The sequence below is a fragment of the Oncorhynchus tshawytscha genome, unplaced genomic scaffold, assembly GCF_018296145.1.
Source record: "Oncorhynchus tshawytscha isolate Ot180627B unplaced genomic scaffold, Otsh_v2.0 Un_contig_1217_pilon_pilon, whole genome shotgun sequence".
Classification (NCBI taxonomy): Eukaryota; Metazoa; Chordata; class Actinopteri; order Salmoniformes; family Salmonidae; genus Oncorhynchus; species Oncorhynchus tshawytscha.
The window spans coordinates 28698-55000 of record NW_024609257.1 but is presented as its reverse complement, the minus strand read 5'-3'; the positions used below and the strand labels follow the sequence as shown (position 1 = coordinate 55000).

At 49.1% G+C, this 26303-nt stretch overlaps 1 protein-coding gene and 2 long non-coding RNA genes across 6 annotated transcripts in view; 1 reads left to right on the top strand and 2 right to left on the bottom strand.

Annotated features, from left to right (window-relative positions):
• Positions 1 to 26089, bottom strand: part of LOC121844491 (ras GTPase-activating protein 3-like) — a 31618-nt gene extending 5529 nt beyond the window's left edge. Inside the window, exons 1-10 of one of the 2 annotated variants that reach the window (XM_042314649.1) lie at positions 25908 to 26089; positions 23541 to 23655; positions 23132 to 23206; positions 22546 to 22669; positions 21807 to 21913; positions 18965 to 19120; positions 13447 to 13520; positions 8587 to 8693; positions 4944 to 5026; positions 1211 to 1231 (exon numbers count right to left, since the gene is read on the bottom strand). In XM_042314649.1, coding sequence (XP_042170583.1) covers positions 1211 to 1231; positions 4944 to 5026; positions 8587 to 8693; positions 13447 to 13520; positions 18965 to 19120; positions 21807 to 21913; positions 22546 to 22669; positions 23132 to 23206; positions 23541 to 23597 — 804 coding nt within the window. In that variant the 5' untranslated portion in view covers positions 23598 to 23655; positions 25908 to 26089. The remainder of the gene's footprint in view (positions 1 to 1210; positions 1232 to 4943; positions 5027 to 8586; positions 8694 to 13446; positions 13521 to 18964; positions 19121 to 21806; positions 21914 to 22545; positions 22670 to 23131; positions 23207 to 23540; positions 23656 to 25907) is intronic. The other variant, XM_042314650.1, reaches the window with a different exon arrangement.
• On the bottom strand, positions 1385 to 2251 carry LOC121844493. Of its 2 annotated transcripts, none has more exons than XR_006082008.1 (3): positions 2192 to 2251; positions 1621 to 1829; positions 1385 to 1569 (listed from the first exon to the last, which is right to left on the bottom strand). It is a non-coding gene; the product is annotated as an uncharacterized LOC121844493 (long non-coding RNA). The 2 variants fall into 2 exon arrangements; XR_006082007.1 differs by having other exon boundaries at positions 1385 to 1539.
• On the top strand, positions 1934 to 3219 carry LOC121844494. Of its 2 annotated transcripts, none has more exons than XR_006082010.1 (4): positions 1934 to 2003; positions 2668 to 2995; positions 3044 to 3103; positions 3157 to 3219. It is a non-coding gene; the product is annotated as an uncharacterized LOC121844494 (long non-coding RNA). The 2 variants fall into 2 exon arrangements; XR_006082009.1 differs by having other exon boundaries at positions 1937 to 2033.
• Positions 26090 to 26303: the final 214 nt, after the last annotated feature.

Below are 26303 nucleotides of genomic sequence, written 5' to 3'. Positions count from 1 at the left end.
CAAGAGAAGACAGGCCTCTCAAGAGAAGACAGGCCTCTCAAGAGAAGACAGGCCTCTCAAGAGAAGACAGGCCTCTCAAGAGAAGACAGGCCTCTCAAGAGAAGACAGGCCTCTCAAGAGAAGACAGGCCTCTCAAGAGAAGACAGGCCTCTCAAGAGAAGACAGGCCTCTCAAGAGAAGACAGGCCTCTCAAGAGAAGACAGGCCTCTCAAGAGAAGACAGGCCTCTCAAGAGAAGACAGGCCTCTCAAGAGAAAACAGGCTATGTGCTCACTGCCCACAAAATGAGGTGGAAACTGAGCTGCACTTCCCAACCTCCTGTCCAATGTATGACCATATTAGAGAGACATATTTCCCTCAGATTACACAGATCCACAAAGAATTCGAAAACAAATCAAACATTGGTAAACTCCCATATCGACTGGGTGAAATACCACAGTGTGACATCACAGCAGCGAGATGTGTGGCCCGTTGCCATGACAAAAGGGAAACCAGTGGAACACAAACAACATTGTAAATAACAACAATATGTATCTGTTTATTTATCTACCCCCACTATTCATACTACAACTATTTACACGTTGCTAAAATGATTGAAATGTCCATATTTATCTGTCAACCTTTTTAAGTGCAATATTTATTGTTAAATTCTAATCGTTTGTTGTTAATGTTGTTTTGTGGCTTTTCACTTTTGTTTATTGTTTATTTCATTTTCTTTGGAAATATAAACACATGTTTTCCATGCCAATAAAGGCCCACTGAGTTGAGAGGAGGCCCACTGAGTTGAGAGGAGGCCCACTGAGTTGAGAGGAGGCCCACTGAGTTGAGAGGAGGAGAGGAGGCCCACTGAATTGAGAGGAGGCCCACTGAATTGAGAGGAGGCCCACTGAGTTGAGAGGAGGCCCACTGATTTGAGAGGAGGCCCACTGGATTGAGAGGAGGCCCACTGATTTGAGAGGAGGCCCACTGAATTGAGAGGAGGCCCAATGAATTGAGAGGAGGCCCACTGAATTGAGAGGAGGCCCACTGAATTGAGAGGAGGCCCAGTGAATTGAGACGACTGAATTGAGACGAGGCCCACTGAATTGAGAGGAGGCCCACTGAATTGAGACGAGGCCCACTGAATTGAGAGGAGGCCCACTGAATTGAGACGAGGACCACTGAATTGAGAGGAGAGTACACAGTCATTAGCCCTCTCTGGGCTCGATTACCTGGAACATCCAGGGGGACATCTAGGGGGGGAGGAGGAGGGAGAGAGGGACATGTTACAACCAACAGTGTATAAACCTTCCTCAGGTCTCCGTCTCTAACTCCTGCAGCAGACACCGGTCCTTCCAGACAGTCCTGGAACACCATGTCTATCTAAATAGATCTACAGTCAATACTATCTAGAGTCTGGACCGCTGGAAGGTGTTTATATCTAGAGTCTGGACCGCTAAGGTGTTTATATCTAGAGTCTGGACCGCTAAGGTGTTTATATCTAGAGTCTGGACCGCTAAGGTGTTTATATCTAGAGTCTGGACCGCTAAGGTGTTTATACCTAGAGTCTGGACCGCTAAGGTGTTTATATCTAGAGTCTGGACCGCTATATATCTAGAGTCTGGCCGCTAAGTGTTTATACCTAGAGTCTGGACTGCTAAGGTGTTTATATCTAGAGTCTGGACCGCTAAGGTGTTTATATCTAGAGTCTGGCCGCTAAGGTGTTTATATCTAGAGTCTGGACTGCTAAGGTGTTTATATCTAGAGTCTGGACCGCTAAGGTGTTTATAGCTAGAGTCTGGACCGCTAAGGTGTTTATATCTAGAGTCTGGACCGCTAAGGTGTTTATATCTAGAGTCTGGCCGCTAAGGTGTTTATACTGCTAGAGTCTGAGTCTGGACCGCTAAGGTGTTTATATCTAGAGTCTGGCCGCTAAGGTGTTTATATCTGAGTCTGACCGCTAAGGTGTTTATATCTAGAGTCTGGACCGCTAAGGTGTTTATATCTAGAGTCTGGACCGCTAAGGTGTTTATATCTAGAGTCTGGACCGCTAAGGTGTTTATATCTAGAGTCTGGACCGCTAAGGTGTTTATATCTAGAGTCTGGACCGCTAAGGTGTTTATATCTAGAGTCTGGCCGCTAAGGTGTTTATAGCTAGAGTCTGGACCGCTAAGGTGTTTATATCTAGAGTCTGGCCGCTAAGGTGTTTATACCTAGAGTCTGGACCGCTAAGGTGTTTATAGCTAGAGTCTGGACCGCTAAGGTGTTTATATCTAGAGTCTGGACCGCTAAGGTGTTTATATCTAGAGTCTGGACCGCTAAGGTGTTTATATCTAGAGTCTGGACCGCTAAGGTGTTTATATCTAGAGTCTGGACCGCTAAGGTGTTTATAGCTAGAGTCTGGACCGCTAAGGTGTTTATAGCTAGAGTCTGGACCGCTAAGGTGTTTATATCTAGAGTCTGGACCGCTAAGGTGTTTATAGCTAGAGTCTGGACCGCTAAGGTGTTTATAGCTAGAGTCTGGACCGCTAAGGTGTTTATAGCTAGAGTCTGGACCGCTAAGGTGTTTAGACTCATAACAGTCAATACTAGCTAGAGTCTGGACCGCTAAGGTGTTTAGACTCATAACAGTCAATACTATCTAGAGTCTGGCCGCTAAGGTGTTTATAGCTAGAGTCTGGCCGCTAAGGTGTTTATATCTAGAGTCTGGACCGCTAAGGTGTTTATAGCTAGAGTCTGGACCGCTAAGGTGTTTATATCTAGAGTCTGGCCGCTAAGGTGTTTATAGCTAGAGTCTGGCCGCTAAGGTGTTTATATCTAGAGTCTGGACCGCTAAGGTGTTTATACCTAGAGTCTGGACCGCTAAGGTGTTTATATCTAGAGTCTGGACCGCTAAGGTGTTTATAGCTAGAGTCTGGACCGCTAAGGTGTTTATATCTAGAGTCTGGACCGCTAAGGTGTTTATAGCTAGAGTCTGGACCGCTAAGGTGTTTATAGCTAGAGTCTGGACCGCTAAGGTGTTTAGACTCATAACAGTCAATACTATCTAGAGTCTGGCCGCTAAGGTGTTTATACCTAGAGTCTGGACCGCTAAGGTGTTTATATCTAGAGTCTGGACCGCTAAGGTGTGTTTATAGCTAGAGTCTGGACCGCTATAGCTAGAGTCTGGACCGCTAAGGTGTTTATAGCTAGAGTCTGGACCGCTAAGGTGTTTATAGCTAGAGTCTGGACCGCTAAGGTGTTTAGACTCATAACAGTCAATACTATCTAGAGTCTGGCCGCTAAGGTGTTTATAGCTAGAGTCTGGCCGCTAAGGTGTTTATATCTAGAGTCTGGACCGCTAAGGTGTTTATAGCTAGAGTCTGGACCGCTAAGGTGTTTATAGACTAAGGTGTTTATACAGAGTCTGGAATGTTTAGACTCATAACAGTCAATACTATCTAGAGTCTGGCCGCTAAGGTGTTTATAGCTAGAGTCTGGACCGCTAAGTTGTTTAGACTCATAACAGTCAATACTATCTAGAGTCTGGCCGCTAAGGTGTTTATACCTAGAGTCTGGACCGCTAAGGTGTTTATATCTAGAGTCTGGACCGCTAAGGTGTTTATAGCTAGAGTCTGGACCGCTAAGGTGTTTATAGCTTGAGTCTGGACCGCTAAGGTGTTTATAGCTAGAGTCTGGACCGCTAAGGTGTTTATAGCTAGAGTCTGGACCGCTAAGGTGTTTAGACTCATAACAGTCAATACTATCTAGAGTCTGGCCGCTAAGGTGTTTATAGCTAGAGTCTGGACCGCTAAGTTGTTTAGACTCATAACAGTCAATACTATCTAGAGTCTGGACCGCTAAGTTGTTTAGACTCATAACAGTCAATACTATCTAGAGTCTGGCCGCTAAGGTGTTTATAGCTAGAGTCTGGACCACTAAGTTGTTTAGACTCATAACAGTCAATACTCTCTAGAGTCTAGACCACTAAGTTGTTTAGACTCATAACAGTCAATACTCTCCAGAGTCTGGACTCTGGACCGCTAAGTTGTTTAGACTCATAACAGTCAATACTATCTAGAGTCTGGACCACTAAGTTGTTTAGACTCATAACAGTCAATACTCTCTAGAGTCTGGACCTGGACCGCTAAGTTGTTTAGTCATAACAGTTTATCTAGAGTCTGGGTAGTTGGTGTTTGGTGTTTGTAGTTGGTGTTGGTGTTTGGTAGTTGGTGTTTGGTAGTTGGTGTTTGGTTGGTGTTTGGTAGTTGGTGTTTGGTAGTTGGTGTTTGGTAGTGTTTGGTAGTTAGTGTTTGGTAGTTGGTGTTTGGTAGTTGGTGTTTGGTGTTTGGTAGTTAGTGTTTGGCAGTTGGTGGTAGTTGGTGTTTGTAGTTGGTGTTTGGTTTGGTGTTTGGTAGTTGGTGTTTGGTAGTTGGTGTTTGGTAGTTAGTGTTTGGTAGTTGGTGTTTGGTAGTTGGTGTTTGGTAGTTAGTGTTTGGTAGTTGGTGTTTGGTAGTTGGTGTTTGGTAGTTGTGTTTGGTGTTTGGTAGTTGGTGTTTGGTTTAGGTAGTTGGTGTTTGGTAGTTGGTGTTTGGTAGTTGGTGTTTGGTAGTTAGGTGTTTGGTAGTGTTTAGTTGGTGGTTTGGTAGTTGGTGTTTGGTTTGGTGTTTGGTAGTTGGTGTTTGGTAGTTAGTGTTTGGTAGTTGGTGTTTGGTAGTTGGTGTTTGGTAGTTAGTTTGGTAGTTGGTGTTTGGTAGTTGGTGTTTGGTAGTTAGTGTTTGGTAGTTAGTGTTTGGTAGTTGGTGTTTGGTAGTTGGTGTTTGGTAGTTAGTGTTTGGTAGTTGGTGTTTGGTAGTTGGTGTTTGGTAGTTAGTGTTTGGTGTTTGGTGTTTAACAGTTGGTGTTTAGCAGTTGGTGTTTAGTTGGTGTTTGGTAGTTGGTTTGTTTGGTGTTTGGTAGTTGGTGTTTGATGGTTTGTATTCTTACGTTCTTCATCTTGAATGACTCTTCCTCCAGTCTCTCTACAGCCAGGATATTCTCTATAGGGATTCTGCAGAGAGCGCCCTCACCTGGAGAAAACAAGGTACTGCATCAGACACCAGAACAAACAGCTGTGTGTGTGTGTGTGTGTGTGCGTGTGTGTGTGTGTATTGGGTGGTTTTCTCCCATTGCAGCTTAGCTTTGATTCCTGTTCACAAAGTTAATCATCAACACGATGAATCAACACACTGACTCTGTCTTTGGCCGTAATATAGATGCGTCACCCAGGGCTCGATCCCGGTCTGTATCACAACCGGCCGTGATCGGGAGTTCCATAGGGCGGCGCACAATTGGCCCAGTGTCGTCCGGGTTAGGGGAGGGGAAGGGGGTTTACAAGTAGGCCATCATTGTAAATAAGTATTTGTTCGTAACTGACTTGATTAGTTAAATAAAGGCTAAATAAAATAGAGGATGTTGTTCCTACTGTGACCATTAGAACCCAAAACCAGATGGCAGCGCAAACTACCGCATTTAACCACGGTGAGGGACTGGAAACATGGACGAGTACAAACAGACAATCAAACAGGCAAAGATAGATTATAGGGTCAAAGTGGAGTCGCACTTGTCCTGGATGATAAAGGAAAAACCAGCCAAGTCGCGGACAAAACAACTCACAGCCACCGACGTGGGCCCCCGCTGTCCACGAGGACCGAATCAAATCAAATCCAATGTTATTTTTAGGCTCCAGATCTCTGTAGCCGACGTGAGTAGGACATTCAAGCGTGTTAACCCTCTCAAGGCTGTCGGCCCAGAGGGCATCCCAAGCTGTGTTTTCAGAGCATGTGCAGACTAACTGGCTGGAGTTTTTACCGACATTTTCAACCTCTCCCTATCCCAGTCTGCTGTCCCCACTTGCTTCAAGATGGCCACCATTGTTCCTGTACCCAAGCAAGCTGAACTAAGTGACTATCGCCCTGTAGCACCGACTTCTGTCATCATGAAGCGCTTTGAAAGGCTAGAATCTCCACCACACACGACACGCTTGACCCACTATAATTTCCAACGTTGGCTCCCTCTGCTGGGAGTACACATGCTGGGTACCCCGACGCTGATGGCTCCAAGTAGAGGTAATTAGGGGAGCGTGCCAACCAGCCGTGCAGGCCACATAAAGGGAGCGCCGTGGCACCCCGCGAGAGACAGACACGGAGTCTGAGAAGAAGGACCGAGCCGAACCTCAGTTATTTTGTTGTTATGTTTATTTTGTTTCCAAGTAAAGTCGGGTTTTCTGACTAGAAACTCCCCGTCTCTGTGTTCATCTCTGCAAACTCAACCCAACAGCCATCGGTTTACCACACGGGGGGGTATTTGGAAATAGCCCCAACACCCCACGGTTTACCACACGGGGGGGTATTTGGACATAGCCCCAACACCCCACAGTTTACCACACGGGGGGTATTTGGAAATAGCCCCAACACCCCACGGTTTACCACACGGGGGGTATTTGGAAATAGCCCCAACACCCCACGGTTTACCACACGGGGGTATTTGGAAATAGCCCCAACACCCCACAGTTCACCACACGGGGGTATTTGGACATAGCCCCAACACCCCACGGTTTACCACACGGGGTATTTGGAAATAGCCCCAACACCCCACGGTTTACCACACAGGGGGGGGGGTATTTGGACATAGCCCCAACACCCATCGGTTTACCACACGGGGGTATTTGGAAATAGCCCCAACACCCCACGGTTTACCACACGGGGGGTATTTGGACATAGCCCCAACACCCATCGGTTTACCACACGGGGGGTGTTTGGACATAGCCCCAACACCCATCGGTTTACCACACGGGGGGGTATTTGGACATAGCCCCAACAGTCCACGGTTTACCACACGGGGAGGGGGGTATTTGGAAATAGCTCCAACACCCCACGGTTTACCACACGGTTTACTACACCTCTATAACACATAGTGGATACCATCTAACTACACCTCTATAACACATAGTGGATACCATCTAACTACACTTCTATAACACATAGTGGATACCATCTAACTACACCTCTATAACACATAGTGGATACCATCTAACTACACCTCTATAACACACAATGGATACCATCTAACTACACCTCTATAACACACGGTGGATACCATCTAACTACACCTCTATAACACACAGTGGATACCATCTAACTACACCTCTATAACACATAGTGGATACCATCTAACTACACCTCTATAACACACAGTGGATACCATCTAACTACACCTCTATAACACATAGTGGATACCATCTAACTACACCTCTATAACACATAGTGGATAGCATCTAACTACACCTCTATAACACATAGTGGATACCATCTAACTACACCTCTATAACACACAGTGGATACCATCTAACTACACCTCTATAACACATAGTGGATACCATCTAACTACACCTCTATAACACACAGTGGATACCATATAACTACACCTCTATAACACATAGTGGATACCATCTAACTACACCTCTATAACACATAGTGGATACCATCTAACTACACCTCTATAACACATAGTGGATACCATCTAACTACACCTCTATAACACATAGTGGATACCATCTAACTACACCTCTATAACACATAGTGGATACCATCTAACTACACCTCTATAACACATAGTGGATACCATCTAACTACACCTCTATAACACACAGTGGATACCATCTAACTACACCTCTATAACACACAGTGGATACCATCTAACTACACCTCTATAACACACAGTGGATACCATCTAACTACACCTCTATAACACATAGTGGATACCATCTAACTACACCTCTATAACACATAGTGGATACCATCTAACTACACCTCCATAACACACAGTGGATACCATCTAACTACACCTCTATAACACATAGTGGATACCATCTAACTACACCTCTATAACACATAGTGGATACCATCTAACTACACCTCTATAACACATAGTGGATACCATCTAACTACACCTCTATAACACACGGTGGATACCATCTAACTACACCTCTATAACACACAGTGGATACCATCTAACTACACCTCTATAACACACAGTGGATACCATATAACTACACCTCTATAACACATAGTGGATACCATCTAACTACACCTCTATAACACATAGTGGATACCATCTAACTACACCTCTATAACACATAGTGGATACCATCTAACTACACCTCTATAACACATAGTGGATACCATCTAACTACACCTCTATAACACATAGTGGATACCATCTAACTACACCTCTATAACACACAGTGGATACCATCTAACTACACCTCTATAACACACAGTGGATACCATCTAACTACACCTCTATAACACACAGTGGATACCATCTAAATACACCTCTATAACACATAGTGGATACCATCTAACTACACCTCTATAACACATAGTGGATACCATCTAACTACACCTCTATAACACATAGTGGATACCATCTAACTACACCTCTATAACACACAGTGGATACCATCTAACTACACCTCTATAACACACGGTGGATACCATATAACGAGATCTTGAGCACACAGACAGACCAGACGTAGAACCAGGCCTGACAACCTGTTGAAGAGCCCCCACAAACCTCCAGCCATTACCTTTGGTTTTGTGGTAGGTAAACTCATGGTTAGTGAGGCGAAACCACCTCTTCTTGAAGTTCTTCATCCCAAAACGGTTCCTCCCCTGGGCTCGCTTGATCATGAACCTGGAGAGAAGAAGAAATGAGTGACTGACTGAAGGAGGAAGAGATCGCCAGGAGAGATAATCAGACAGAGAGGTCTTCAGAGAAACACACGAGGTGAAGGACAGGCAGGACGGGCCTGATCCAATACTACTGTAGAGATACCAGGTTATATAGGTTCAGTAGTGAGTCTGGGCCCTGATCCAATACTACTGTAGAGATACCAGGTTATATAGGTTCAGTAGTGAGTCTGGGCCCTGATCCAATACTACTGTAGAGATACCAGGTTATATAGGTTCAGTAGTGAGTCTGGGCCCTGATCCAATACTACTGTAGAGATACCAGGTTATATAGGTTCAGTAGTGAGTCTGGGGCCTGATCCAATACTACTGTAGAGATACCAGGTTATATAGGTTCAGTAGTGAGTCTGGGCCCTGATCCAAAACTACTGTAGAGATACCAGGTTATATAGGTTCAGTAGTGAGTCTGGGGCCTGATCCAATACTACTGTAGAGATACCAGGTTATATAGGTTCAGTAGTGAGTCTGGGGCCTGATCCAATACTACTGTAGAGATACCAGGTTATATAGGTTCAGTAGTGAGTCTGGGGCCTGATCCAATACTACTGTAGAGATACCAGGTTATATAGGTTCAGTAGTGAGTCTGGGGCCTGATCCAATACTACTGTATAGATACCAGGTTATATAGGTTCAGTAGTGAGTCTGGGCCCTGATCCAATACTACTGTAGAGATACCAGGTTATATAGGTTCAGTAGTGAGTCTGGGGCCCTGATCCAATACTACTGTAGAGATACCAGGTTATATAGGTTCAGTAGTGAGTCTGGGCCCTGATCCAAAACTACTGTAGAGATACCAGGTTATATAGGATCAGTAGTGAGTCTGGGCCCTGATTTTTGATACCATCGATCACCACATTCTTTTGGAGAGATTGGAAACCCAAATTGGTCTACACGGACAAGTTCTGGCCTGGTTTAGATCTTATCTGTCGGAAAGATATCAGTTTGTCTCTGTGAATGGTTTGTCCTCTGACAAATCAACTGTAAATTTCGGTGTTCCTCAAGGTTCCGTTTTAGGACCACTATTGTTCTCACTATATATTTTACCTCTTGGGGATGTTATTCGAAAACATAATGTAAACTTTCACTGCTATGCGGATGACACACAGCTGTACATTTCAATGAAACATGGTGAAGCCCCAAAATTGCCCTCGCTAGAAGCATGTGTTTCAGACATAAGGAAGTGGATGGCTGCAAACTTTCTACTATTAAACTCGGACAAAACAGAGATGCTTGTTCTAGGTCCCAAGAAACAAAGAGATATTCTGTTGAATCTGACAATTAATCTTAATGGTTGTACAGTCATCTCAAATAAAACTGTGAAGGACCTCGGCGTTACTCTGGACCCTGATCTCTCTTTTGAAGAACATATCAAGACCATTTCAAGGACATCTTTTTCCATCTACGTAACATTGCAAAAATCAGAAACTTTCTGTCCAAAAATGATGCAGAAAAATTAATCCATGCTTTTGTCACTTCTAGGTTAGACTACTGCAATGCTCTATTTTCCGGATACCCGGATAAAGCACTAAATAAACTTCAGTTAGTGCTAAATACGGCTGCTAGAATCCTGACTAGAACCAAAAAATTTGATCATATTACTCCAGTGCTAGCCTCTCTACACTGGCTTCCTGTCAAAGCAAGGGCTGATTTCAAGGTTTTACTGCTAACCTACAAAGCATTACATGGGCTTGCTCCTACCTATCTCTCTGATTTGGTCCTGCCGTACATACCTACACGTACGCTACGGTCACAAGACGCAGGCCTCCTAATTGTCCCTAGAACTTCTAAGCAAACAGCTGGAGGCAGGGCTTTCTCCTATAGAGCTCCATTTTTATGGAACGGTCTGCCTACCCATGTCAGAGACGTAAACTCGGTCTCAACCTTTAAGTCTTTACTGAAGACTCATCTCTTCAGTGGGTCATATGATTGAGTGTAGTCTGGCCCAGGAGTGGGAAGGTGAACGGAAAGGCTCTGGAGCAACGAACCGCCCTTGCTGTCTCTGCCTGGCCGGTTCCCCTCTTTCCACTGGGATTCTCTCCCTCTAACCCTATTACAGGGGCTGGGTCACTGGCTTACTGGGGCTCTCTCATGCCGTCCCTGGAGGGGGTGCGTCACCTGAGTGGGTTGATTCACTGTTGTGGTCATCCTGTCTGGGTTGGCGCCCCCCTTGGGTTGTGCCGTGGCGGAGATCTTTGTGGGCTATACTCAGCCTTGTCTCAGGATGGTAAGTTGGTGGTTGAAGATATCCCTCTAGTGGTGTGGGGGCTGTGCTTTGGCAAAGTGGGTGGGGTTATATCCTTCCTGTTTGGCCCTGTCCGGGGTGACCTCGGATGGGGCCACAGTGTCTCCTGACCCCTCCTGTCTCAGCCTCCAGTATTTATGCTGCAGTAGTTTATGTGTCGGGGGCTGGGGTCAGTTTGTTATATCTGGAGTACTTCTCCTATCCTATTCGGTGTCCTGTGTGAATCTAAGTGTGCGTTCTCTAATTCTCTCCTTCTCTCTTTCTTTCTCTCTCTCGGAGGACCTGAGCCCTAGGACCTGAGCTCCAGGACTACCTGACATGATGACTCCTTGCTGTCCCCAGTCCACCTGGCCATGCTGCTGTTCCAGTTTCAACTGACCTGAGCCCTAGGACCATGCCCCAGGACTACCTGACATGATGACTCCTTGCTGTCCCCAGTCCACCTGGCCATGCTGCTGCTCCAGTTTCAACTTCCACCTGACTGTGCTGCTGCTCCAGTTTCAACTGTTCTGCCTTATTATTATTCGACCATGCTGGTCATTTATGAACATTTGAACATCTTGGCCATGTTCTGTTATAATCTCCACCCGGCACAGCCAGAAGAGGACTGGCCACCCCACATAGCCTGGTTCCTCTCTAGGTTTCTTCCTAGGTTTTGGCCTTTCTAGGGAGTTTTTCCTAGCCACCGTGCTTCTACACCTGCATTGCTTGCTGTTTGGGGTTTTAGGCTGGGTTTCTGTACAGCACTTTGAGATATCAGCTGATGTACGAAGGGCTATATAAATAAATTTGATTTGATTTGATTTGATCCAATACTACTGTAGAGATACCAGGTTATATGGGTTCAGTAGTGAGTCTGGGGCCTGATCCAATACTACTGTAGAGATACCAGGTTATATAGGTTCAGTAGTGAGTCTGGGCCCTGATCCAATACTACTGTAGAGATACCAGGTTATATAGGTTCAGTAGTGAGTCTGGGCCCTGATCCAATACTACTGTAGAGATACCAGGTTATATAGGTTCAGTAGTGAGTCTGGGCCCTGATCCAATACTACTGTAGAGATACCAGGTTATATAGGTTCAGTAGTGAGTCTGGGCCCTGATCCAAAACTACTGTAGAGATACCAGGTTATATAGGTTCAGTAGTGAGTCTGGGGCCTGATCCAATACTACTGTAGAGATACCAGGTTATATAGGATCAGTAGTGAGTCTGGGGCCTGATCCAATACTACTGTAGAGATACCAGGTTATATAGGTTCAGTAGTGAGTCTGGGCCCTGATCCAATACTACTGTAGAGATACCAGGTTATATAGGTTCAGTAGTGAGTCTGGGCCCTGATCCAATACTACTGTAGAGATACCAGGTTATATAGGTTCAGTAGTGAGTCTGGGGCCTGATCCAATACTACTATAGAGATACCAGGTTATATAGGTTCAGTAGTGAGTCTGGGCCCTGATCCAATACTACTGTAGAGATACCAGGTTATATAGGATCAGTAGTGAGTCTGGGGCCTGATCCAATACTACTGTAGAGATACCAGGTTATATAGGTTCAGTAGTGAGTCTGGGGCCTGATCCAATACTACTGTAGAGATACCAGGTTATATAGGTTCAGTAGTGGGTCTGGGGCCTGATCCAATACTACTGTATAGAAACCTTGTTAAATAGGTTCAGTAGTGAGTCTGGGGCAGATTGTTCATTAGTTCTCTCTCTCTTACCCCCAACCCCCTCAGTGTTACCCCCTGTGTTCTCTCTCTCTTACCCCCAACCCCCTCAGTGTTAACCCCTGTGTTCTCACTCTCTTACCCCTAACCCCCTCAGTGTTACCCCCTGTGTTCTCTCTCTCTTACCCCCAACCCCCTCAGTGTTAACCCCTGTGTTCTCTCTCTTACCCCTAACCCCTCAGTGTTACCCCCTGTGTTCTCTCTCTTACCCCTAACCCCCTCAGTGTTACCCTCTGTGTTCTCTCTCTTACCCCTAACCCCTCAGTGTTACCCCCTGTGTTCTCTCTCTTACCCCTAACCCCCTCAGTGTTACCCCTGTGTTCTCTCTCTTACCCCTAACCCCCTCAGTGTTACCCCCTGTGTTCTCTCTCTTACCCCCAACCCCCTCAGTGTTACCCCCTGTGTTCTCTCTCTCTTACCCCCAACCCCCTCAGTGTTACCCCCTGTGTTCTCTCTCTCTTACCCCCAAACCCCCCCTCAGTGTTACCCCCTGTGTTCTCTCTCTCTTACCCCTAACCCCTCAGTGTTACCCCCTGTGTTCTCTCTCTTACCCCTAACCCCCTCAGTGTTACCCCCTGTGTTCTCTCTCTTACCCCTAACCCCCTCAGTGTTACCCCCTGTGTTCTCTCTCTTACCCCTAACCCCCTCAGTGTTACCCCCTGTGTTCTCTCTCTTACCCCTAACCCCCTCAGTGTTACCCCCTGTGTTCTCCCCTGTGTTCTCTCTCTTACCCCTCTTTCAGCATGATGGGAGTCTCGATACTCTTCTGGTTCCATCTCCCTGACGACGAGATTAGGTCCAGGAACTACAGACAGACAGACAGAGGGCGCATCTCAAATTTAAATTTGACATTTTAGTCATTTTAATAGACTCTCTTATCCAGAGCGACTTACAATAGCAATTAGTTTTTACGTGCCTTGCTCAAGGGCACATCGGCAGATTTTTGACCTAGTCATCTCGGGGATTCGAACAGGTGACCTTTCAGGCTACTGGCCCAACGCTCTGAAATCGCTTATGCTACCTATGCCAAATCACACCCTCTTCACTATGTAGTGCACTACTTCTGACCAGAGCCTAGGCAACGTCACCTCCGCCACGCTGACTCTCAACACGGGGGCCCCCCAGGGGTGTATGCTTAGCCCCCTCCTGTAACCCCTGTTTACCCACAACTGTGTGGCCATGCACGACTCCAACTCCATCATCAAATATGCTGGACGACACAACGGTGGTAGGGCCTGATCACCGACAGGGAGGAGACAGAGGAGGGAGGAGGTCAGAGACCTGGTGGTAGGGCCTGATCACCGACAGGGAGGAGACAGCCTATAGGGAGGAGGTCAGAGACCTGGTGGTAGGGCCTGATCACCGACAGGGAGGAGACAGAGGAGGGAGGAGACCTGGTGGTAGGGCCTGATCACCGACAGGGAGGATACAGAGGAGGGAGGAGACCTGGTGGTAGGGCCTGATCACCTGACAGGGAGGAGACCTGGTGGTAGGGCCTGATCACCGACAGGGAGGAGACAGAGGAGGGAGGAGACCTGGTGGTAGGGCCTGATCACCGACAGGGAGGAGACAGAGGAGGGAGGAGACCTGGTGGTAGGGCCTGATCACCGACAGGGAGGAGACAGAGGAGGGAGGAGACCTGGTGGTAGGCCTGATCACTGGTGGTAGGCCTGATCAGGAAGGAGACAGAGGACGGAGGAGACCTGGTGGTAGGGCCTGATCACCGACAGGGAGGAGACCTGGTGGTAGGGCCTGATCACAGACAGGGAGGAGACAGAGGAGGGAGGAGACCTGGTGGTAGGGCCTGATCACCGACAGGGAGGAGACAGAGGAGGGAGGAGACCTGGTGGTAGGGCCTGATCACCGACAGGGAGGAGACAGAGGAGGGAGGAAACCTGGTGGTAGGGCCTGATCACCGACAGGGAGGAGACAGCCTATAGGGAGGAGGTCAGAGAACTGGTGGTAGGGCCTGATCACCGACAGCGAGGAGACAGCCTAGGAGGGAGGAGGTCAGAGACCTGGTGGTAGGGCCTGATCACCGACAGGGAGGAGACAGAGGAGGGAGGAGACCTGGTGGTAGGGCCTGATCACCGACAGGGAGGAGACAGAGGAGGGAGGAGACCTGGTGGTAGGGCCTGATCACCGACAGGGAGGAGACAGAGGAGGAAGGAGACCTGGTGGTAGGGCCTGATCACCGACAGGGAGGAGACAGAGGAGGGAGGAGACCTGGTGGTAGGGCCTGATCACCGACAGGGAGGAGACAGAGGAGGGAGGAGACCTGGTGGTAGGGCCTGATCACAGACAGGGAGGAGACAGAGGAGGGAGGAGACCTGGTGGTAGGGCCTGATCACCGACAGGGAGGAGACAGAGGAGGGAGGAGACCTGGTGGTAGGGCCTGATCACCGACAGGGAGGAGACAGAGGAGGGAGGAGACCTGGTGGTAGGGCCTGATCACCGACAGGAAGAGACAGCCTATAGGGAGGAGGTCAGAGACCTGGTGGTAGGGCCTGATCACAGACAGGGAGGAGACAGAGGAGGGAGGAGACCTGGTGGTAGGGCCTGATCACCGACAGGGAGGAGACAGCCTATAGGGAGGAGACCCTGACAGTGTGGTGCCATGACAACAACCTCTCTCTCAGCGTCAGCAAGCTGATGGTGGACTACAGGAAACGGTGGGAGGATTCACCCCCCACCCCCCACCCCGTCGAGAAGGGGTTAGAAACCATAGGTCCTCGTTGTCCACATCACTGAGGACTTCACATGGGTCCTCTCACACCAGAACCGCCGTGAAGAAGACACGACAACACCTCTTCTCCCTCAGGAGGCTGAAACCATTTGGCATGGCCAATGCAGATCCTTCAGGAACTTTTACAGCTGCACCATCGAGAGCATCCTGACTGGTTGTATCACCGTCTGGTAACTGCACCGCTCTCGACCGGAAGGCCCTACAGAGAGTGATGAGCTGGGGGTGAGCTGTGGGGTGCGCTGGGGGGTGAGCTGGTGGTGAGCTGGGGGATGAGCTGGGGGTGAGCTGGGGGTGCGCTGGGGTTGAGCTGGTGGTGAGCTGGGGGGTGAGCTGGTGGTGAGCTGGGGGTGAGCTGGGGGATGAGCTGTGGGGTGAGCTGGGGGTGAGCTGGGGGGTGAGCTGGGGGATGAGCTGTGGCGTGAGCTGGGGGTGAGCTGGGGGTGAGCTGTGGGGTGAGCTGGGGGATGAGCCGTGGGGTGAGCTGGGGGTGAGCTGGGGGGTGAGCTGGGGGTGAGCTGGGGGTGAGTTCCCAGACATCCAGGACGTACAGCCAGTGTCTGAAAAATTGCCAAAGCCTCCAGCCACCCGAGACAAGGACTGTTCTCCACGCTCCTGTCCTGCAGGCGGTACCGGTGCATCAAGGTTCAGACAAACAGACTCCTAAACCGCTTCTATCCCCTGGCCATAAGACAAGGACTGTTCTCCCTGCTCCTGTCCTGCAGGCGGTACCGGTGCATCAAGGTTCAGACAAACAGACTCCTAAACCGCTTCTATCCCCTGGCCATAAGACAAGGACTGTTCTCCCTGCTCCTGTCCTGCAGGCGGTACCGGTGCATCAAGGTTCAGACAAACAGACTCCTAAACCGCTTCTAACCCCTGGCCATAAGACAAGGGCTGTTCTCCCTACTCCTGTCCTGCAGGCGGTACCGGTGCATCAAGGTTCAGACAAACAGACTCCTAAACCACTTCTATCCCCTGGCCATAAGACAAGGACTGTTCTCCCTGCTCCTGTCCTGCAGGCGGTACCGGTGCATCAAGGTTCAGACAAACAGACTCCTAAACCGCCTCTATCCCCTGGCCATAAATCTGTAAAATCGCTATCAACTTCTTCTCTCCTTCTCCCAAAGACTATCCACACTGACTAATCACCGGGGGGCTGGTCAGTACCAGAACCTTAGAGCTCTCATTCTGATCACTGGGGGCTGGTCAGTACCAGAACCGTAGAGCTCTCATTCTGATCACTGGGGGCTGGTCAGTACCAGGACTATAGAGCTCTCATTCTCCCAGCCACAGAGCAGAGACTCTCATTCTCCCAGCCACAGAGCAGAGACTCTCGTTCTCCCAGCCACAGAGCAGACTCTCGTTCTCCCAGCCACAGAGCAGAGACTCTCATTCTCCCAGCCACAGAGCAGAGACTCTCATTCTCCCAGCCACAGAGCAGAGACTCTCATTCTCCCAGCCACAGAGCAGAGACTCTCGTTCTCCCAGCCACAGAGCAGAGACTCTCGTTCTCCCAGCCACAGAGCAGAGACTCACGTTCTCCCAGCCACAGAGCAGAGACTCTCGTTCTCCCAGCCACAGAGCAGAGACTCTCATTCTCCCAGCCACAGAGCAGAGACTCTCATTCTCCCAGCCACAGAGCAGAGACTCTCATTCTCCCAGCCACAGAGCAGAGACTCTCGTTCTCCCAGCCACAGAGCAGAGACTCTCGTTCTCCCAGCCACAGAGCAGAGACTCTCGTTCTCCCAGCCACAGAGCAGAGACTCTCGTTCTCCCAGCCACAGAGCAGAGACTCTCGTTCTCCCAGCCACAGAGCAGAGACTCTCGTTCTCCCAGCCACAGAGCAGAGACTCTCGTTCTCCCAGCCACAGAGCAGACTCTCGTTCTCCCAGCCACAGAGCAGACTCTCGTTCTCCCAGCCACAGAGCAGAGACTCTCGTTCTCCCAGCCACAGAGCAGAGACTCTCGTTCTCCCAGCCACAGAGCAGAGACTCTCATTCTCCCAGCCACAGAGCAGAGACTCTCGTTCTCCCAGCCACAGAGCAGAGACTCTCGTTCTCCCAGCCACAGAGCAGAGACTCTCGTTCTCCCAGCCACAGAGCAGAGACTCTCGTTCTCCCAGCCACAGAGCAGAGACTCTCGTTCTCCCAGCCACAGAGCAGAGACTCTCGTTCTCCCAGCCACAGAGCAGAGACTCTCGTTCTCCCAGCCACAGAGCAGAGACTCTCATTCTCCCAGCCACAGAGCAGAGACCTCGTTCTCCCAGCCACAGAGCAGAGACTCTCGTTCTCCCAGCCACAGAGCAGAGACTCTCGTTCTCCCAGCCACAGAGCAGAGACTCTCGTTCTCCCAGCCACAGAGCAGAGACTCTCGTTCTCCCAGCCACAGAGCAGAGACTCTCGTTCTCCCAGCCACAGAGCAGAGACTCTCGTTCTCCCAGCCACAGAGCAGAGACTCTCGTTCTCCCAGCCACAGAGCAGAGACTCTCGTTCTCCCAGCCACAGAGCAGAGACTCTCGTTCTCCCAGCCACAGAGCAGAGACTCTCGTTCTCCCAGCCACAGAGCAGAGACTCTCGTTCTCCCAGCCACAGAGCAGAGACTCTCGTTCTCCCAGCCACAGAGCAGAGACTCTCGTTCTCCCAGCCACAGAGCAGAGACTCTCGTTCTCCCAGCCACAGAGCAGAGACTCTCATTCTCCCAGCCACAGAGCAGAGACTCTCATTCTCCCAGCCACAGAGCAGAGACTCTCATTCTCCCAGCCACAGAGCAGAGACTCTCATTCTCCCAGCCACAGAGCAGAGACTCTCGTTCTCCCAGCCACAGAGCAGAGACTCTCGTTCTCCCAGCCACAGAGCAGAGACTCTCGTTCTCCCAGCCACAGAGCAGAGACTCTCATTCTCCCAGCCACAGAGCAGAGACTCTCGTTCTCCCAGCCACAGAGCAGAGACTCTCGTTCTCCCAGCCACAGAGCAGAGACTCTCGTTCTCCCAGCCACAGAGCAGAGACTCTCGTTCTCCCAGCCACAGAGCAGAGACTCTCGTTCTCCCAGCCACAGAGCAGAGACTCTCGTTCTCCCAGCCACAGAGCAGAGACTCTCGTTCTCCCAGCCACAGAGCAGAGACTCTCGTTCTCCCAGCCACAGAGCAGAGACTCTCATTCTCCCAGCCACAGAGCAGAGACTCTCATTCTCCCAGCCACAGAGCAGAGACTCTCATTCTCCCAGCCACAGAGCAGAGACTCTCGTTCTCCCAGCCACAGAGCAGAGACTCTCGTTCTCCCAGCCACAGAGCAGAGACTCTCGTTCTCCCAGCCACAGAGCAGAGACTCTCATTCTCCCAGCCACAGAGCAGAGACTCTCGTTCTCCCAGCCACAGAGCAGAGACTCTCGTTCTCCCAGCCACAGAGCAGAGACTCTCGTTCTCCCAGCCACAGAGCAGAGACTCTCGTTCTCCCAGCCACAGAGCAGAGACTCTCGTTCTCCCAGCCACAGAGCAGAGACTCACGTTCTTCACAGCGTCGCCATACTTCTGCTCGTTGAAGTAATCGTAGAAGGCCGCCATGTAAGTCTCTTTAAAACTAGCTGACTTGGACTTGGCCAGGCTACCCAGGGTCTGGATGGTCTTTGAGATGAGGGTGAGGGTCCGAGACGTGGCGGGGTCCTGAGGAGGAGACGGACTAAGGTTAGAACACTACCGACCCACAACATACTAACACACTGTTAACCACAACATACTAACACACTGTGACCCACAGCATACTAACACACTGTTAACCACAACATACTAACACACTGTGACCCTCAACATACTAACACACTGTGACCCTCAACATACTAACACACTGTTAACCACAACATACTAACACACTGTGACCCTCAACATACTAACACACTGTGACACACAACATACTAACACACTGTGACACACAACATACTAACACACTGTGACACACAACATACTAACACACTGTGACCACAACATACTAACACACTGTGACCCACAGCATACTAACACACTGTGACCCACAGCATACTAACACACTGTGAACCCTCAACATACTAACACACTGTGACCACAACATACTAACACACTGTTAACCACAACATACTAACACACTGTGACCCACAGTTAACCACAACATACTAACACACTGTGACCCACAACCCACTAACACACTGTGACCCACAGCATACTAACACACTGTGACCCACAGCATACTAACACACTGTTAACCACAACATACTAACACACTGTGACCCTCAACATACTAACACACTGTTAACCACAACATACTAACACACTGTGACCCACAACATACTAACACACTGTGACCCACAACATACTAACACACTGTTAACCACAACATACTAACACACTGTGACCCACAACATACTAACACACTGTGACCCACAGCAGGGTGAATTCTGTAGTAAACACTGTGACCCACAGCAGGGTGAATTCTGTAGTAAACACTGATACCACAGCAGGGTGAATTCTGTAGTAAACACTGTGACCCACAGCAGGGTGAATTCTGTAGTAAACACTGTGACCCACAGCAGGGTGAATTCTGTAGTAAACACTGTGACCCACAGCAGGGTGAATTCTGTAGTAAACACTGTGACCCACAGCAGGGTGAATTCTGTAGTAAACACTGTGACCCACAGCAGGGTGAATTCTGTAGTAAACACTGTGACCCACAGCAGGGTGAATTCTGTAGTAAACACTGTGACCCACAGCAGGGTGAATTCTGTAGTAAACACTGTGACCCACAGCAGGGTGAATTCTGTAGTAAACACTGTGACCCAGCAGGGTGAATTCTGTAGTAAACACTGTGACCCACAGCAGGGTGAATTCTGTAGTAAACACTGTGACCCACAGCAGGGTGAATTCTGTAGTAAACACTGTGACCCACAGCAGGGTGAATTCTGTAGTAAACACTGTGACCACAGCAGGGTGAATTCTGTAGTAAACACACTGTGACCCACAGCAGGGTGAAACACTTCTGTAGTAAACACTGTGACCCACAGCAGGGTGAATTCTGTAGTAAACACTGTGACCCACAGCAGGGTGAATTCTGTAGTAAACACTGACCCACAGCAGGGGGAATTCTACCCACAGCAGGGTGAATTCTGTAGTAAACACTGTGACCCACAGCAGGGTGAATTCTGTAGTAAACACTGTGACCCACAGCAGGGTGAATTCTGTAGTAAACACTGTGACCCACAGCAGGGTGAATTCTGTAGTAAACACTGTGACCCACAGCAGGGGAATTCTGTAGTAAACACTGTCCCACAGCAGGGTGAATGTAGTAAACACTGTGACCCACAGCAGGGTGAATTCTGTAGTAAACACTGTGACCCACAGCAGGGTGAATTCTGTAGTAAACACTGTGACCCACAGCAGGGTGAATTCTGTAAACACTGTGAAAGGTTCTGGTGAGCAGGATTCTGTAGTAAACACTGTGAGAAATCTGTAGTAAACACTGTGACCCACAGCAGGGTGAATTCTGTAGTAAACACTGTGACCTCACAGCAGGGGAATTCTGTAGTAAACACTGTGACCCACAGCAGGGGAATTCTGTAGTAAACACTGATACCCACAGCAGGGTGAATTCTGTAGTAAACACTGTGACCCACAGCAGGGTGAATTCTGTAGTAAACACTGTGACCCACAGCAGGGTGAAGTAAAACACTGTGACCCACAGCAGGGTGAATTCTGTAGTAAACACTGTGACCCACAGCAGGGTGAATTCTGTTTTAAACACTGTGACCCACAGCAGGGTGAATTCTGTAGTAAACACTGTGACCCACAGCAGGGTGAATTCACACTGTGACCCACAGCAGGGTGAATTCTGTAGTAAACACTGTGACCCACAGCAGGGGAATTCTGTAGTAAACACTGTGACCCACAGCAGGGGAATTCTGTAGTAAACACTGTGACCCACAGCAGGGTGAATTCTGTAGTAAACACTGATACCACAGCAGGGTGAATTCTGTAGTAAACACTGTGACCCACAGCAGGGTGAATTCTGTAGTAAACACTGTGACCCAGCAGGGGGAATTCTGTAGTAAACACTGTGACCCACAGCAGGGGAATTCTGTAGTAAACACTGTGACCCACAGCAGGGTGAATTCTGTAGTAAACACTGATACCACAGCAGGGTGAATTCTGTAGTAAACACTGTGACCCACAGCAGGGTGAATTCTGTAGTAAACACTGTGACCCACAGCAGGGTGAATTCTGTAGTAAACACTGATACCACAGCAGGGGGAATTCTGTAGTAAACACTGTGACCCACAGCAGGGTGAATTCTGTATGAACTCAGGAGCTAGAAGTGTGTTCTCACAGGGTGATGCGGTCGCAGCTGGAACAGGTTGGGAGAGAGGATGGCCGGGGCGAAGAATCGCAGGAAGATGAAACTACTGACCGCTGTGTACCTCACATCCTGGTCGACTACAGAAACACAGAGAGGGGATGTTAGCACAGTGCAGCAGGGGGCAGTGCAGCCTATCAGACTAGAGTTTCCACCTACTGGAGAAGAAAAACCCAATGATAAAGACAGGAAGTAAACAGGAAACAAGTCTTTAACAACATCACAGAGACTAGAGGGACAGAGAGACAGAGAGAGAGACAAAGAGAGAGACAGAGAGAGAGACAGAGAGAGATGAGAGGGAGAGAAAGAGAGGGAGGAGAGAAAGAGAGAGAGAGAGAAGGGGAGGAGAGAGGGAGGAGAGAAAGAGATAGAGAGAGGGACAGAGAGAGAGGGAGAGAGGGGGTGGGGAGAGGGAGAGAGAGGGAGAGAGAGACAGAGAGAGGGAGAGAGGGGGGGTGGGGAGAGGGAGGAGAGAGGGAGAGAGAGACAGAGAGAGGGAGAGAGGGGGGGGGGAGAGGGAGGAGAGAGGGAGAGAGAGACAGAGAGAGGGAGAGAGAGGAGAGAGAAAGAGAGAAGAGAGAGAGAGAGAGAGAGAAGGGGAGGAGAGAGGGAGGAGAGAAAGAGAGGGGGAGAGAGGGGTTGGGGAGAGGGAGAGAGAGCAGAGAAATGGAGAGGTCACCACTCTACAGGATTTGGTGGTATAGTTGGTTACCTTCGAAACGTGTTGCAGCAGATTCTCTGAGTGAGAAGAAAATATCACACATGACGGTGGGACAACGCACGCCTGACGTTGTGATCATGTTGAAGATCCGGTCGACATACTGACGCAGGTTCTCCTGAGAAGCCACAGGGTCAGAACCACAGGGTTAGAACCACAGGGTTAGAACCATAGGGTTAAAACCATAGGGTTAGAACCATAGGGTTAGAACCACAGGGTTAGAACCATAGGGTTAGAACCATAGGGTTAGAACCACAGGGTTAGAACCATAGGGTTAGAACCACAGGGTTAGAACCACAGGGTTAGAACCATAGGGTTAGAACCATAGGGTTAGAACCACAGGGTTAAAACCACAGGGTCAGATCCACAGGGCTAGAACCACAGGGTTAGAACCACAGGGTTAGAACCATAGGGTTAGAACCATAGGGTTAGAACCACAGGGTTAGAACCATAGGGTTAGAACCACAGGGTTAGAACCACAGGGTCAAAACCACAGGGTTAGAACCAGGCTAGGTCTCACCACTACTACAGGCTACACACCCACACACACACACACACACACACACACACACACACTCACCCTGTTGGTCTCTAGGTTTTCTGACTCTTTGAGCTTGACCGGGTCGATCTCACAGGGCTTGTGGTCCGTACAGATCTGGAGACAAAAACATAACCACTGTTACTGACAAACTCTTCATAGAGAGATGTTTCCCATGCCAATAAAGCCCCTTGAATTGAATTGAAAGAGAGAGAGAGAGAGAGAGAGAGAGAGAGAGAGAGAGAGAGAGAGAGTGAGAGAGAGAGGAGAGAGTAGAGGGAGAGAGGGAGAGAGAGAGAGTAAGGGAGAGAGAGAGAGAGAGAGAGAGAGAGAGAGGAGAGAGAGAGAGAGAGAGAGAAAGAAAGAGGGAGAGAGAGAGAGAGAGAGAAATAAAGAGGGAGAGAGAGAGAGGGAGAGAGAGGAAGAGAGAGAGAGGAGGGATGGTACCTACTTCATCTATCATGGATCTCAAGGTGACCTGGAGGTAGTGGTTCCCAGCCAGCTTCATGGTCTCATCGATACACTTAGATGTTAGAGAGTTCCCTCTGAAGATGGTATTAGGGTCCCTACAGAGGGAGGAGGAGAGAGTTAGGGTCCCTACAGATGGGAGGAGGAGAGAGTTAGGGTCCCTACAAGGGGAGGAGGAGAGAGTTAGGGTCCCTACAGATGGGAGGAGGAGAGAGTTAGGGTCCCTACAAAGGGGAGGAGGAGAGAGTTAGGGTCCCTACAGATGGGAGGAGGAGAGAGTTAGGGTCCCTACAAAGGGGAGGAGGAGAGAGTTAGGGTCCCTACAGAGGGGAGGAGGAGAGAGTTAGGGTCCCTACAGATGGTGGTCAGTACTGAGTCTAAGTTGGTGGTCAGTACTGAGTCTAGGTTGGTGGTCAGTACTGAGTCTAGGTTGGTGGTCAGTACTGAGTCTAGGTTGATGGTCAGTACTGTGATGGTGGTCAGTACTGAGTCTAGGTTGTGGTCAGTACTGAGTCTAGGTTGGGTCAGTACTGAGTCTACTGGTTGGTGGTCAGTACTGAGTCTAAGTTGGTGGTCAGTACTGAGTCTAGGTTGGTGGTCAGTACTGAGTCTAGGTTGGTGGTCAGTACTGTGATGGTGGTCAGTACTGAGTCTAGGTTGGTGGTCAGTACTGAGTCTAGGTTGGTGGTCAGTACTGAGTCTAGGTTGGTGGTCAGTACTGTGATGGTGGTCAGTACTGAGTCTAGGATGGTGGTCAGTACTGAGTCTAGGTTGGTGGTCAGTACTGAGTCTAGGTTGGTGGTCAGTACTGTGATGGTGGTCAGTACTGAGTCTAGGTTGGTGGTCAGTACTGAGTCTAGGTTGGTGGTCAGTACTGAGTTTAGGATGGTGGTCAGTACTGAGTCTAGGTTGGTGGTCAGTACTGAGTCTAGGATGGTGGTCAGTACTGTGATGGTGGTCAGTACTGAGTCTAGGTTGGTGGTCAGTACTGTGATGGTGGTCAGTACTGAGTCTAGGTTGGTGGCCAGTACTGAGTCTAGGTTGGTGGTCAGTACTGAGATGGTGGTCAGTACTGAGTCTAGGATGGTGGTCAGTACTGAGTCTAGGTTGGTGGTCAGTACTGAGTCTAGGTTGGTGGTCAGTACTGTGATGGTGGTCAGTACTGAGTCTAGGTTGGTGGTCAGTACTGAGTCTAGGATGGTGGTCAGTACTGAGTCTAGGTTGGTGGTCAGTACTGTGATGGTGGTCAGTACTGAGTCTAGGTTGGTGGTCAGTACTGTGATGGTGGTCAGTACTGAGTCTAGGTTGGTGGTCAGTACTGAGTCTAGGTTGGTGGTCAGTACTGTGATGGTGGTCAGTACTGAGTCTAGGTTGGTGGTCAGTACTGTGATGGTGGTCAGTACTGTGATGGTGGTCAGTACTGAGTCTAGGTTGGTGGTCAGTACTGAGTCTAGGTTGGTGGTCAGTACTGTGATGGTGGTCAGTACTGAGTCTAGGTTGGTGGTCAGTACTGAGTCTAGGTCTGGTGGTGGTTAGTCGTGGGCGCATTTGACCTGTGTGTGTGTGTGACTGTGTGTGTGTGTGACTGTGTGTGTGTGTGACTGTGTGTGTGTGTGACTGTGTGTGACTGTGTGTGTGTGTGACTGTGTGTGTGTGTGACTGTGTGTGAGTGTGTGTGTGTGTGACTGTGTGTGTGTGATGTGTGTGACTGTGTGTGTGTGTGACTGTGTGTGTGTGTGTGTGACTGTGTGTGTGTGTGACTGTGTGTGTGTGTGACTGTGTGTGTGTGTGACTGTGTGTGTGACTGTGTGTGTGTGTGACTGTGTGTGTGTGAGACTGTGTGTGTGTGTGACTGTGTGTGTGTGTGACTGTGTGTGACTGTGTGTGTGTGACTGTGTGTGTGTGAGTGTGTGTGTCTATCTTACTGTGCACTCTTAGAATAAAATGTGCTATCTCGAACCTAAAAGGTTCCTCGGCTGTCCCCATAGGGGAACCCTTTTAAGAACCCTTCTTGGTTTCAGGTAGAACCATTTCCAGAAAGGGTACTACCTGGAACCCAAAAAGGTTCTCCTATAGGGACAGAACCCTTTTGGAAACCTTTTCTTAAAGAGTGTGTGAGGTTGACCTCTGTGTGTGTGTGTGTGTGTGTGTGTGTGTGTGTGTGTGTGTGTCTCACTGTGTGCGGTTTACCTCTATGTGTGTGTGTGTGTGTGTGTGTGTGTGTGTGTGTGTGTGTGTGTGTGTGTGTGTGTGTGTGTGTGTGTGTGTGTGTTCTCACTGTGTGCGGTTGACCTCTATGTGTGTGTGTGTGTGTGTGTGTGTGTGTGTGTGTGTGTGTGTGTGTTCTCACTGTGTGCGGTTGACCTCTGCGTGGGCGACGGCACTGAGGAAAGGCAGGATGTTTCCATAGTGAAGGAACAGACGGACCAATGGGATCGCTGCTTCCTGTTTCTCCCGGCAGACCTCCCCGAGGATATGAGCGGCTGATGCCGACACCGGCTGGGAGGGAAACACATTAAAACAATCTACAGAACCCCGTCTTTACATTAGGTATCTACAGTACCCCCCCTTACCTTTACATTAGGTATCTACAGTACCCCCTCCCCTTTACATTAGGTATCTACAGTACCCCCTTTTACATTAGGTATCTACAGTACCCCCCCCTCCCCTTTACATTAGGTATCTACAGTACCCCCCCTCCCTTTACATTAGGTATCCCCCCCCTCACCTTTACATTAGGTATCTA